The sequence below is a fragment of the Macaca nemestrina genome, chromosome 13, assembly GCF_043159975.1.
Source record: "Macaca nemestrina isolate mMacNem1 chromosome 13, mMacNem.hap1, whole genome shotgun sequence".
NCBI lineage: Eukaryota > Metazoa > Chordata > Mammalia > Primates > Cercopithecidae > Macaca > Macaca nemestrina.
Window position 1 is genome coordinate 113,401,714 of NC_092137.1, and position 14,709 is coordinate 113,416,422.

The window sequence follows — 14,709 nt, forward strand, 5'->3', positions numbered from 1 at the left end:
TTCTGACCCCACTGCCAGGAGGCGAGCTGGTTTGATCACTCCTGACCCCTTCCCGCCAGCATTTATGATCTTAGACACTTACTCACCTTCCAACCATGTGAGGCAATTAAGAACGATTACCTCTGAATCAAGGGCAAATCATCCACCAGTTTCCTGGCCAAGGTTTGAGTGGGAGGAGCAGCTTGTGTGAAATCCTTTAACGGTGACAAAATGCTTAACAATCTTGACGGCAGTGGTCAGTTAGGGTAACGAATGTAGCGGGGTCTGACCTCCAGCTCATGTTTTCCTGTGTTCACTTTCTACCTGGTAATGGTGAGCTCATCCTAATCCCCCTGGGGTAGCCCCCTATCCGGGTAGGAGGCTACTGTTTGCCCCTGCACAGATGGGTCTAGCCCACCAGCCTCCCCTACCACGACCTCACCACAGAGTGGCAGTTGCCAGCACACTCCTGGAAGCTCTGCCTTTCTTCCGCCTCTCCCAGAGAATGAAATTTCAGCATTTGTACAGCTCAGACCCACTGGCTGAAACTTTTCTACGTCCTGCTTCCCTGAGTGAAGTAACTGACAGAGGAAGTAGTACTTCTAACTGGATTTTAGAGTTCCTGAGTCTAGTCTATGTTTAGTCTATCTCTATTTCACTCTCCTTCCCCCACCCCATAAACTGACATTTTGTAGATTTCTGGTAAATTACTGAGTCGAGAGTTGGAAGCCCTAAGAGGTATTTATTTTACTTCAAATCACCTTTAGTCATCAGAATCACCTGGAGGGCTTGTTAAAGCAGGAGCTGGCCTGACAATGTGAACTTCTAATAGGTTTGCAGGGGATCCTGCTGCACTGTGGGACCAGGCTTTGAGACCTACTAGCCGCAGGGAGTCTCTTCCTCTCTTTCCTCCCTTCCTAGCTGTGTCTCTCCCTGAAGCCCACCTACAGGAGAGACGGGAGACATTATGGGCAGTGTTGTCTCAAGAAGGAATGTAAGGAAAATTGGAATAAACAAAAGAAGAACTTGAATAACTCATCACAGTCACCATTGATCCTTTGCCCAGGAAATAGTACTTCTTAATTTTTTTTTTTTTCTTCCATGAACTAGCCTTTTATCCTTAGCAGAGAGGTTTTCTCTCAAGAAGATAATCTGTCATCTTTAGAACAGGATCTGAACCTTAATTCTTCTTTCTAGTGGGAGTTAAGTCCATTTACTTCTTATTCTGGATTAATTTCCCCCTTTGCCATTGAATAAAATAGAGGACTTTACTAAGGGCCTACTTCATGCCAAGTCATGTGCTAATAGTGCTAAGTGATTTATGCGCATTGAAAGACCTTTGCCACAATTTCACAAACTATATGTTATTAACCCATTTTACAAACTAGCAAACTGAGGGTTAGGGAACTTTTGTAGTTACTGGAGATCACAGAGCTAGTCATACGTTGAACAGAGATTCAAATCCTGGCTTGACTTCAAAGATCTGCCATAGATAACGTTACACAAGTCTTACACACTATAGTGAAAGACTTGTCACAAACAATTCTGTGATCTGTCACTTATTCAATACATGTATTTATTAAGCACATACTATGTGCCATGCTCTATAACAAGGTCCCAGGAATATAATGATGTACAAGACAGATGGAACTTTTCAAAACACATATTCCTAGATTGTCTCATGAAAATTTGTTTTTAATACTTTGTCCTTCGATGGACTTGCTCATCAAAGCATACATGTCATTAAACCCAGAAATTGCATTCCCTTCCTCTATTTCTTGCCAACCTCCTTTGACTTACAATTCATCTCAGTTTAACAAATTTGTTTCCTATTTTCCTTAAAGGAGTCTGTGTGTTGCTTTTATTTTTTAAATATTTTTAGTTTTTGGGCCAGGCACAGTGGCCCACGCCTGTAATTTCAGCACTTTGGGAGGCCGAGGGGGGCGGATCACAAGATTAGGAGATCAAGACCATCCTGGTTAACATGATGAAACCCCATCTCTATTAAAAACACAAAAAATTAGCTGGGTGTGGTGGCACATGCCTGTAGTCCCAGCTACTCTGGAGGCTGAGGCAGGAGAATCGCTTGAACCTGGGAGGCGGAGGTTGCAGTGAGCCAAGATGGCGCCATTGTACTCCAGCCTGGGCAACAGAGCGAGACTCCATCTCAAATACATATATATTTAGTTTTTGAATGAGTACAAGATTAACATAGCTCAAAATTTACAAGAAATAAAAATGTGTACAGTAAAAATTAATCTCCCTTCCACCCCATGACCCCTGACCACCCAGACCTCCCCAAAGGCAATCACTTATAAGCATACATTGTCTTCCCTGGTTCTTTTTTTGCTCATGAACACAAGTGGTTGGTTTCTACCTACAAAGTGTTCTCTACTTTTATTTTTTCTCAGTTGATTTATCTTGGAGATCATGCCAAATCAGTAAATATAGTTACCTCGTTCATTTTAACAGCCGCATATGTGAATTCTAAAATGCACCATACTGTATTTAACTAAGCCCTTTGTTGATGAACACATAACATGGTCCAGTATTTTTCTATTACAAACAATTCTACAATGACTACCCTTGTGTGTATATAGTTTTGCACATGAGCAAGCATATCTACAAGATAATTTCCTATAAAGGGAAATGCTGGGTAAAGGGCCAATGGTATGTTCATGTGTAATTTAAAAATCTTTTCGTTATGGGACTTTTCAAGCATTACAAAAGGAGACAGACTAGTAAGATAAACTACTGCATATCCATCATCAAACTTCAGCGATTATCCACAATCCATGGCTGATCGTATTTCATATAGATATAGGCCCTATCCATTTCCCCACCCCAAATTATTTTGAAACAACTCCAGACATAATGTTATTTCACTAGGAAATATTTTGGCGCTGTTCTTGAAAAGCAAGGACTTAAGAAAAGAAAAATATATGTATGTGTGTAATCACACTATCACGCCTAAAATAAATTATTCATTAATACTAGAAAATAGCCTGTCAGTGTCATATTTTCCCAGATTGTCTCATAAAAATTGATTTTCTACTAGTTTATTCTTTGATTAGAATCCAATAAGATCCAAAAAAACAAAAAACAAAAAGAATCCAATAAGATCCATACATTGCAGTTGGCTAAGTCTTTTTTTAATCTATTGGTTTCTCCCTCCATCTCTCTTCTTTTTCTTCGTGCATTGTTGTTGTAGAAACTAGGTGTGTTTGCTTCCAGAGTCTGGATTTTACTGATCCTATCAAATTACCACAGGGTCATTTAAAATGTTCTGCTACCCATTAGGTCAAAAATGAAACACAAAATTAAATCGCAGAATTTCTTAATAATAAAACAACATCGCTGAAACTATGTGGCACAGCTAAAGCAGTTATTAGAAGAAAAATAACAGAACTAAATAACTCTATCAGTAAAAAAAGCAAAGTTAAATGGATTACACCCATAAGTCAGAAAGCTTAAAAAAATCAAAATGTAAGACAAGAGGAAATCAGAAAGAAGATAAATGCAGAATTAATGTTTCATCATTTTAGGACTTGTTTTTACAAACTGCAGCTTAAGGCTCACCATTTGAGAACTAGGAGACCATTTCCTAATATGTAACGATAGCGACAACACAGCTAGGTAGCTGTCAGGGGCTGGGAGCCTTTTCTACACAAACTTTGCTCTGAATTTCAAAATACTAGCCTGCCTTGACACTTAGTGGAAATTCAGGGAGGGTGGCCTTAACTCAGGTTCTTCAGGGAAGTGTCCCGTTTCAGGGACACCGTGGGGTGGGGTTAGGGGACGGCTGTATTCCGCACATCTAGTTCTGGCTGGGCTTATGGCAAGTCTCAGTCCTCTGGAGTCACCTGAGTGACTGAGGGATGAGAGGCATTTCTGATCCCGTAATATACTTACATGGTTTTGCCATCTACCGGACTCCAGTTCAAATCTCAGCTGGCACAGTTACCTTTAACGTGGCCTTGAGCAAATCTCTCTGAGCTGAACTTTCCTCACCATAAATCTGGTAAAAATCTTTACCTTAAGGAAGTGTGGATCAAATGAGATACCAGGTGGAGCTAGTGCTCATAGAGTGGAAGCTAAGGTGATGAAACCCTTGATTCTCAAGTTCTGTGATTCCATGATGGAGATCCATGAGGGCTACCAGATGGGGAGTATCAACTAAAAGAAAGCAATCACGGAGTTCTTCCTGCCTTCTCTGGAGGATGTATTCCTATGAGCTGCCCTGAATGTTAAAAATAATACACCTGCCCCCAAAGTGCCTAGGACGCCTTTGTTGTCCACCTGCTCATCGTCCATCGGTTTCTGCAAGTGGACCAGTTACCTGCTCAGGAGCAAACGTTTCTATCACGATGCACCCTCTCCCAGGGATGGGCTCAGCCTGTGCTCTCCCTGCGACAATGTTGAACAGTGCCATCTGTCCCTACCCAGCGTCAGCCTCACTCAGAGGGCACAGGCTTGGAGTGTGGGAGGCACGCTCCCAGCTCACTTTGCTTTTCCCGCCCTGGAGGGGAATCCAGGATGTCTAACTAGTCTTCTGGCCCCGAGAGGGAGAGGTGGGGATAGGACCTTCCTTTAGTCCCCTCCCTAGTGGAACGAACGATTCTTTACGGTCATCTGTGGGGTTCTTTTCGTAAAGAAGCATCTGCAGGGTAAGAAGGAAAAAAATCCACCGTGCAAATACATCCCAGGCACATGCCTCCTGAGAAGTGGCCCCCTCCTCCCTCCGCCGTCCCCGGCACCTCCTCGGGCTTCGCCAGCTTCCTGCTCCCGGGAGCAGGCAGAGATCCCGGCGGGGGCAGACCCCTGCCACTGGCGTCCAGGCCCCGTCCGAAACTCACGCCCACGTCGGAGGAGACTCTCGGGATAACCACGGTGCTCCCAAGACCCGGAGGGCAAGAAGAAAGAGCCCTGGCAAACAAAGGGCATGGGCCGGGAGCGCCGCAGCCCAGGGCGGGGGCACGGCGACCGCTAGGCCAGGGGGCGCCCGCCCCCAGCGCCCCACGCCCGGTGCCAGCGAGCCGAGGCGTGCATCTCCTTATATGGTCAAATGACACGGAGGGGGTTCTCGAGGGCGGGAGCCGCGCAGCGCTCCACTCGGCCGGCAGCGGAGCAGCAGCCACCAGCCGCCCGCGCCCGCCCGCGCCGTCCGGGAGTCCCCGGGCCGCTGCGGCGCCGTGAGTACTTCCAGCTCCCTGCGCCCCGGAGGGAGGCCGAGGGGCTTAGCCACCAGGACTCGGAAGAGGGGGCCGAATCCGGTGCGAGACCCGGGGAGAGGGGAGCAGATCCGGAGTTGGGGAGACCGGTGAGTGGAGAGGAGAGCTGTGGGTCGGAGAAGACCACTGGGAGAGGGGAGCCGAACCGTACGGAGAGAAGCCGGGAGAAAGGAAATGAGCTGTAGGGTAGACCCGGGAGAGGGGAGCAGATCCCTGGGGGCTGGGAGTGGGGAGACCACGGGAAGAGGGGAGCGGAGCAATGAGAGGGGGCTAGACCCTGGGGGCGCTGGAGCTCAGAGGAGCCCACGGACCCATCCCCAGAGGGGGATTACAGCCCAAGTCCTCACCAGGTGGGGCACCGCCATGCGGGCAGGGGCTTGGCTAGCCTGGGTAAAGGCTGGCCGCGGGTCCCAGCCGGCGGCTGCGGGGAGGTGACGCTGTCCCCTTGCTTCAAGGCCCGACTCCGGAGCCGGTTGTCCTGGCACGGTGGTCTGCGCAGGGGTGTCCGGGCTATTTCCCTTTGGTAGAAATAAGTGGAGCTTGCAGTGTGACCTCACTCCTTGACTCGTGTAGACATTTAATAACTGAACCATTCGGTTAAAAAAAAAAAAAGGCGTATTTTAAATGAAAAAGATTCTAAGTTTTTCTTAAGTTGCACTCGTGTGATATCTTAGCATACTAGAAATTGAGGGAAGAAAATACTGTTTTTCAGATTTTAAATGAATCAATCATATTTACTTTCATATCCCCAGTCAGGTTTTAATTGGAAGTAGGCTAACCCCGTTAGCTGAAATGTGTAGCTGGCCTCCAAGCAGCAGTGAACTTAGACAGCACTGAACTTAAGGCCCGCACTCCCTTCCACATATTTTGGAAGGTAATAAATCACAATTTGGGCTTAGAATCAGGAGAACTGTCTTCAAAACACAACTCCAAATACATCTCACATTTTTGGTGCTGACTCTACTAACGAATGTTTTATAATAATATATTAAAGAAAAGAGGTTTTGCACTATCCTGAAGATGTTTTAGACAAAAAAAAAAAAAAAAAAATTTGCAGCAAGTCTTAGAAGTACAGGAATTCCTAGTCTATCAATTTAATTTTAATAAAATCAAACTCAAAGAACATTTCATTGTGCATTTATATAAAATTTTTTCAAGTGTTACTGGATTTAGATCACCCTCCAATTTAGAAGATCATCAATTGATACATAGAATTGTGTTTTCATGGTGTTTATTAGCCTGCCATGGTTTAAAATGCGTTTACACCATCATATGTCGATGAAGGCTAATGATGGGCTTACTAAAGACCAGAAACTGTTCTGGGCACATAGATTCTGTCTCATTTTAGCTCACGGTCTCACAAATAACCACAGGCAGATGCGGTAGGCTAGAGGATGCGGGGGACTGCATCTAGGCTGCCTGAATTTACATCCGGGTCCCTCAACCTGTGCAGCCTGGGCCAAATCACTTCATGTCGTGGTGTCTCGGTTTCCTTCACTGGGAAACAGTGACAATGATGTTGTCTCTTTGGCAGGGTTGTTAAAAAGTCTGGACATCATAGACAGTGTGTACCTATTTGATAGCCTCATTTTTACAGGTAAAGACACTGAAAACAGAGATCAAAGTAACTTTAACTCAGGGTTTCCCAGGCTGTAAATGGTAGCCCTGAGATCTGACCCCAGGCAGCTTAACTTGAGAACCTGAGTTCTAACCGTAAACACACCACGGGAGGAACATTTGAATATTTATTTATTTTTAACATTTGAATATTTCTATGAGGCCTTATGCTGCATTCTTTGACCCAAGATTGCGTGTTAAGCCACTTCCAGTACTGAAAGATATTTAAATTGCAGTCAAAAACACCCAGTAGAATATTGCACACACACACACACACACACAAATCAGACTAGATATCAGTTTACTCCCGTCCTGTGCTGAGGGCCAGTTATTCAGCCTCTGTGACTCAGGCAGCTTCCTTTGTCAGCACCGGTGCCTGAGTTGGTAAAGTTGGTAAGCGGCTCTCTGACTCAGATGCCCTGAGGTAAGAAGTTCCTTGAGCCTGGGTGAATGGAAATGTCAGACGTTGGGTTCTTCTGTGCGGTTTTATTATGAGAATTTGATCAAAGCCACATTTATTAAGTGTCCATCTCAGGTTGCGTCATACTGAAGCCGCTTCCTCAAGATGACCATCTGAAACAAAATGCAAGTGCTTTCTCTAGGGGCTGAGAACTGTGTCTTCCTGGAGACTAGGCTGGCATTTTGACTTTGGCGTGAGTCAAATGAATTTCCTCTGTCATCCTAAATTGTGGATTTCAGTTTTAGCTCCCATGATGATTACTTTCATGTGTCAACTTGACTGGGCCATGTGGTGGCCAAACATTCGGTCATATGTTCTGGGTGTGTCTGCGAGGGTGTTTTTGGATAGGATTGACATATGAATGGGTAGACCAAGTCAAGCTGGCTGCTCTCCATAATGTGAGTGGGCCTCCTCCAAACAGTTGAAGGCCTGAATAAAACAAAAAGACTGAGTAAGAGGGAAGCCCCGCTGCCGGACTGCTTGAGCTGGGACATTGGTCCTTTCCACCTTTGGACTCACATTGAAACATCGGCTCTTCTTGGGTCTATAGAGGCTGCTGTTTTCAGACTGCAACTTGCACCATCGGCTCTCCTGGGTCTCCAGCCTGCTGACTGCGGGTCTTGGGACTTTTTCACCTTCGTACTTGCGTGAGATAAATCATTGCAACAAATCTCTCTATGTACATCTCTTGTTGGTTCTATTTCTCTAGAAAACCCTGACTACTACAGCTCTCTGGTAGCATCTACTTAAATATTCTCCCCACCAGCTGTCATTCTCCCTTTCTTAAAGATTTGATCACTACTTTGCTCCTGGGAGTCTTGGCTTTTCTCTTGCTGTAAAACATGCTCTCTGCATGGGAATGTCACAAGGGGTCTGGAGCAGCATCTGGTCTCCCGGGTCCATCCCAGTGCTTGTGGGTGGCGTCTTGCCTGGTGTGAACTCAGACTTCACACACATCCTCAGCCTTCGTGACCCATGCCTTTACTGCCCTGATTCTGTCTGCGGCTTCAAGATCCTCCAGGCGTACAGTCCTGAGTGAGATGAGGGATGTCTGTGGCAGAAGCAGCTGCCCTGTTTTCATGGGTGAACAGAATTAATGCCAGAATGTCCTTGCAGTATATAAATATGGAGCTTGTCAGTCAACAAGGAAATAGACCTGTCTGTTTAGGTTAATACAACTTTCGGAGGCAGTGAAAAGCAGGCAGTCAATGAATGAAGCAGAAGGAAGTGTGCAAGCCTCTCGGGACACAGCCCTGTTGCAGTGTGCCAGAGAAACCCCACAGAGCCACAGGACTGCAGTGAGAAGGAGGTGGCCAGTCATTCACGGAAGCTGCTGGACACCAAGGGAAAGGCCAGCATGGGAGTAGGGGTCATAGGCACCTCAGATGGCTGGGAGAGTGAAGAGTGAGCCACACTTGGGAGGTGAGAGGAGACTCCTGCCATGAAAAAGAGTGGGTGGTTTTCGTTTTGTAGGTGTAGAAGTGTTCGTAACTCACTCAGGGAAGGCATGGTAGAGCCATAGCATGCAGGATGGAGTCGCCCTCGGTCCCCACACTGGTGTGATTGACGGACCCGAGGCCACCCGCCATTCTAGCCTGTGCAGCTATGGTTGACCTGCATGGCTGCAATTGACGTGTTTTGAGATTAAACGACAAGATGGGATCTTAAACGTGTTTAAATTATTTGGAGCTAGAACTAGACTGGAACTCATTCATAGACTGTGTATTTTATCTCAGCTTCCCGGTGCCTCACGTAGCACATGGAAAACAGTGGTTACTCAACACATTCTTGTCGGCTGGATTGAAAAGCCTGAATGACATCAGAACAAGTGTAACTCCTCTTGTAGTCATGGACTTCAGATCAGAAATTTGATATTTATTGTTTTCCCATTTCTTTTTAGTATTCAATATTCAAAAGATAATTCAGAAGACAGCAGTTTACCTTATTCAAACATTGCCTCACACAGAACCACCAGAGATGAATGGAGATGTTTATTTATTTATTTTTAAGTTGGAAGTTACCAGTTTATGTAAACTATAATACACCTCTGATACCTGCCTGTACATGCATGTAGTAAAGGCTCATTAAATTAATCCGTAAATATATTATACAGTGGTAAGCTAGTCAATTTTATACCTTACAAACTAAGATTGTTTAAAATCCAACAATTTAAAAATAGATTTCCAGTGGATGCTAGATGACTTTTTTTCTTCCTTTCCTTCTTTTTTTTTGTTTTTTTTTTTTTCAGGGTTTCACTGTGTTGCTCAGGCTGGAGTGCAGTAGCTTTTCACAGATGCTATCATAGCTCACTATAGCCTCAAACCCCTGGGCTCAAGCAGTCCTCCTGCCTCAGCCTCCCAGGTAGCTAAGACTGCAGGCACACACCACCGTATCCAACTGATATAATTTTTTTGTTTGTTTGTTTGTGGAGACCGGGTCTTACACTATGGCCCAGGCTGGAGTATAGTGGCAGCACTACAGCTCACTGCAGCCTCGAACTCTTGGGCTCAAGAGATCCTCTTTCTTTAGGAACTCCAAGGCTTGATCCGTTATTCTAGTTTATAAAACAGCAACTTTCCTTGACATGATGGCCCTCTCCATTTCATCAGAATTTCTGTTTAAAACAAATCATTTAGCTAGACAAATGACGAGTGTTGGGGGTGAGCAGTTTTTGTGTGTAGACACTCCCATCCATAGGAAAACAAAATGATGCAGGGTATTCTTTGAGCACATTTCCAGGTGTGAGAGTCCCGTGCCTTTGAATGGAGGATCTTTGATTATAGGCAACACGTGTCTGTAGAACATCAGGGCCTTGTGCTGACACCTGGAGCCCCTGTTGGGGATCTGTGCCTTCTTCCCAAAGCGGGCAAGACTCCCAGCTGGCTTTTTGCTTCTTGACCTGGCCAGGCTGCATCCTGGACTGTGCAGCTGTGTGTTCACATGGGATTGGAGTCCAAACACAACAAGAAGAGTTCTATCCGCGGCGGAAGCAGCAGCTTATCTGGAAGGAGGGACGAGGGCAGCAATGGAAGCTCATGATGTCATATGCCAAACCACATTACATGTTGGGTTTGCTATGCAGGGTGGATTGTTCACATAATAGGTTCCTAATTTTTCATGTTTGATTTTTGCCTATATGTTTGTACTCTGACATGTTTGCATTCACTCACCCATCCATTCATTTGTTCATGCATTCCACAAGTATTCACAAAGCCCCTGGTCCTGTGTGTGTTCCCTGCTGGTGAGGTCTCAGCGACAGGTAGTGGCACCCTTCCCAATGCTTACGGTTGGCAGAGGACAGGGCAATTGTGTGAAAACATGACACTTTTATAATATATTTTTTAAAAGAGCCCACATAGACCAGTTTTCCTAATTGGCTCTGGAAAGCTCTGGTTGATTATTGATAGGCAATTGAATGTCCCATGCGGATCCCCGGTGGCATCTAAAGATCCAGGGACTGACTTACCGAAGCTGCTTTTGCATGTGTTGAAGGGCTGCATGCAGGAAGAACTTGGGAACATTCATAGATTTCTCCTTAGGAAATGACTACATTAGAGGAACCTCCTGCAGCAGGGTTGATAGGGAGAAGCACTTCGGGTTTCAAAGGGGAAGGAGAAAATGGGCCCACTGGGGTCAGATGAAAGTAGGTAGCCAATAAAAGGTGCATTGAAAAGGATGCTTAAATAGACTTCTTTTGCTAATCTGACCTCTTCAGGCTTTACCTGTAGGGATCTGCTAGGCTCCTGGAACTCCAAGGCCTGAGCCAGCAAGCCAAGCGAGGCTGTCTATCATGGCAGCCCTTCCTTTGATTGAAATCTTTCTGGTTAAAAAAAAAAAAAAATTAGCTGGGTGTGGTGGGACACACCTGTAATCGCAGCTACTTGGGAGGCTGAGAAAGGAGAATCGCTTGAACCTGGCAGGTGGAGGTTGAAGTGAGCTGAGATCGGGCCACTGCACTCCAGCCTGGGTGACAGAGTGACACTGTCTCAAAAACACAAAGAGCTTTCTGGCATGTGGGGTCCTTGCCTCTCTTCTGCCTCATTTCATTTACCCCCCCTCCTTCCTTTCTTTGTCCTGTCACTACTCCTCTCCCCTTCCCTTTACTCTTTCTGTTTTCTTTTTCCCATTATGTTCCTCTAGCTTTGACACTTTCCCCACTCATACTTTGTTTTACAGTTTTTGAATCTGAAAATTTAAAAAATAGATCACATTGATAAGCTTGTGAACTTTTAAAATTAGTATGAATTGTTAGTAGGAGCTGTGCATTGTCGCTTCCTGGCCCTCTGAACCTTTATTCTTACATGCTTTTTATTTATTTATTTTTTGAGACATGGTCTGTGTCACCATGAGGCTGTTTCCTTGAGGTGGGAGAGCAGGGGTGCTATCGTGGCTCACTGCAGCCTCGACCTCCTGGGCTCATGCCTCCTGAGTAGTGGGGACTACAAGTGCATGCCACCACACCCGGCAAATATTTGGTGTTTTTTGTAGAGATAGGATTTCCCCATGTTACCCAGGCTGGTCTTGAACTCCTGGGCTCAAATGATATGTCTGCCTCAGTCTCCCAAAGTACTGGAACTACAGGCATGAGCCCCTGTATGCAACCTATTCTTATATCTGAGTCAAAGCTGGGCTGGCGAGAGACTCAGAGATCAAGGCCTTCCCTGGGCCATCCCCAGACCTCCGAGCTGCACCTGGCACCTGCCTCAACCATGGCAGTTCCCTTGACCTGGAGTCAAGCCTGTACCCTAAGATCCACCTTTTTCAAATACCCTGTTCAGGGCCGAAGGGGTAATGACATCATGGAATGATTTAGCTTGGTGAGGAATAAGAACTCCAGGAAACTGTGATTTGGAATTTGATTCAATGAAATAACAAGAAGGGGTGGCACCTTATGTTTGGGTATCTCCCTGCAAGCTGTTGCCGGATGCTTTTAGCATTCCTGTGTACCAGCTAAGGGGTAAGAATTATTGATAACCTGTCAGGAGGGATGAGGAGTTCAGAGAGAGTAAATGGATTGTACACAATTAGGTTAATAAGTCCTTATAGAACCAAGATGTCCTACTTTTGTTTGAAGAAATGATTCAGAAATGGACCCTGATACCCTGATACATTTTTTAGAAGTCATTGCCCCCCGTCTTGCATAGTAAAGGCAGGCTTCCATGCAGTAAACTTTCACTGGGCTGTCCATCACCCCACTGCCTGCTTGGCACACCCAAGTCCACGAACAAGGCGCCCAGGCCCTCATTGCCTTGGCTGTTGACTGGGTCTTCCATCTTCCTGAGCTCTCTTACCTACCCTACTCTGTCTCTCATTTCTCTGGCTTTGCCTACTCCACCCCGAGACCTGACCTTCCGTATCACCTGGCTGACCTGTTCCCAGCACAGATAGCATCTCCCCTGGGATGCCTGCCTGCTCTCTCAGCGGCTCCTCCTCTGCGTGCCCATCATACCTGTGCACCTCCAGCACGCACTGAGTACGGGGCTTGGTAGTCTGTTTGGTATATATCTCTTTTCCTCACCAGATGACAAGTTCCTTGAGGGGAGGGGCCTGCATGTTAGTCATCTTTGTATCTTCAGCACTTTTCGTGACATTAGACACATAGTTCCAGCTCAACCAATGTTTATTCAATGAATGAATGAGCAATCAGGTATTTATGGGATTTAAAAAAATGCAAGTGACTGACGCCTGTAATCCTAGCACTTTGGGAGGCCAAGGCGGGTGGATCACCTGAGGTCAGGAGTTTGAGACCAGCCTGGCCAACATGGCGAAACTCCGTTTCTACTAAAAAAAAAAAAAAAAATTAGCTGGGCGTGGTGGCGCGTGCCCATAATCTCAGCAACCCAGGAGGCTGAGGCAGGAGAATTACTGAAACCCGGGAAGTGGAGGCTGCAGTGAGCCGAGATCATGGCACTGCACTCCAGCCTGGGTGACAGAGCAAGACTCTGTTTCAATTAAAAAAAAAAAAAATGCAAGTTATAGGAGATTTCTAATATAGGACTATAGTTATACTTTTAAACACGTTGTAACAGAAGGGAAGCTTGGAGCTTGCTTATTAGCTCACGGACTGTTTATTCTGACGCTCAGGGTTTGTGCAGTATGTAACTGTGTGGACCTCCTTCAGGGGCCTGCTTTCACACAGTGCATCCTGCTGTGCTCCTAGGTTGCTGCAGGTGCCCATTTTATGCTCTGTCCTGTTGGTTGGAGTAGAAATGCTCTCTGCTCATTGTAGAACTCTACTGACCTCTTAGAAGATGAGGAACAAGTTGGAAGAGGGATCCACCCACTCTCAGAAAGAATTCTGTAGAATTAGGAGCTGAACCACAGGGCCAGGTGCCTCCTCCCAGGTGGACCCACTGAGCAGATAGCAGCTGCTACTGTTCCTGCTGGGAGCTGGTATCACTGATGATGACATTCATCATGATGACATTCATAACCTGAGTCATACTTCGAGCAAATGTAGAACCCTACTTATTTTCAGAGTTTATTCCCTTAGATTTTTTTTTTTTTGAGATGGAGTCTCGCTGTGTTGCCCAGGCTGGAGTGTAGTGGCATGATCTCAGCTCACTGCAAGCTCTGCCTCTGGGTTCACGCCATTCTCCTGCCTCAGCCTCCCAAGTAGCTGGGACTACAGGTGCCTGCCACCACGCCCAGCTAGTTTTTTTGTATTTTTAGTAGAGACGGGGTTTCACCGTGTTAGCCAGGATGGTCTCGATCTCCTGACCTTGTGATCCGCCCACCGTGGCCTCCCAAAGTGCTGGGATTATAGGCGTGAGCCACCGCGCCTGGCCAGATTTTTTTTTTTTTTTTTTTTTTCTGTCCTGGTACTGTAGATTCGGAGGAGGTGAAAAACACACATCAGGTTATGAGCATCATGATCATGATTATTATCTCAGAGGAAAACAGATGCACCCCTTTCACCAGCTGCCAACAGAATTGGAGCTCTGCAGAGATTGACAGAGGGTGTAGACTGTCTCCCTTCCCTGGCAGGGCTGGTGCTTGTCCTGACCCACACAGACGGCCTTTCAAGTTAGATTGGGAGTTCATTTTCTCTAAGTCAGATGGCCATTTGAGAAAGCTCAGTGGGCCCTCCTTTTCATAAATATGCCTGGGCTTCAGTTTTTCCATCCATAGAATGAGGAAGTTGTCATAGAGAATCTGGGGATTTGTTTCCAGCTTTTACAATTCCACAATTTATAGTTCTCTGTCCTTTCATGGTTCTTATTTCAAATTCCCAAGTTATTATTCTTATGTTTGTGGGCACAGAATGGCCCATGAGCCTCTTGTCCCACAGCTAAATCACACCTATTATCGGAAAAATATATATGTTGGAAAAGCAGCTCTCAATTGCGATGAAATAAATGACAGCCACTTTCAAGGCCAATAACTGAACAATTACAGGAAAGCATTGAATCTTGTGCCAAC

General features: G+C 45.8%; 1 protein-coding gene across 1 annotated transcript in view; it reads left to right on the top strand.

Moving 5' to 3' along the window:
• Positions 1 to 5,029: 5,029 nt before the first annotated feature.
• The window catches only part of LOC105490162 (four and a half LIM domains 2), a 37,635-nt gene continuing 27,955 nt past the window's right edge, over positions 5,030 to 14,709 (top strand). The window contains exon 1 of the mRNA XM_011755526.2: positions 5,030 to 5,299. Coding sequence (XP_011753828.2) covers positions 5,045 to 5,299 — 255 coding nt within the window. The 5' untranslated portion in view covers positions 5,030 to 5,044. The remainder of the gene's footprint in view (positions 5,300 to 14,709) is intronic.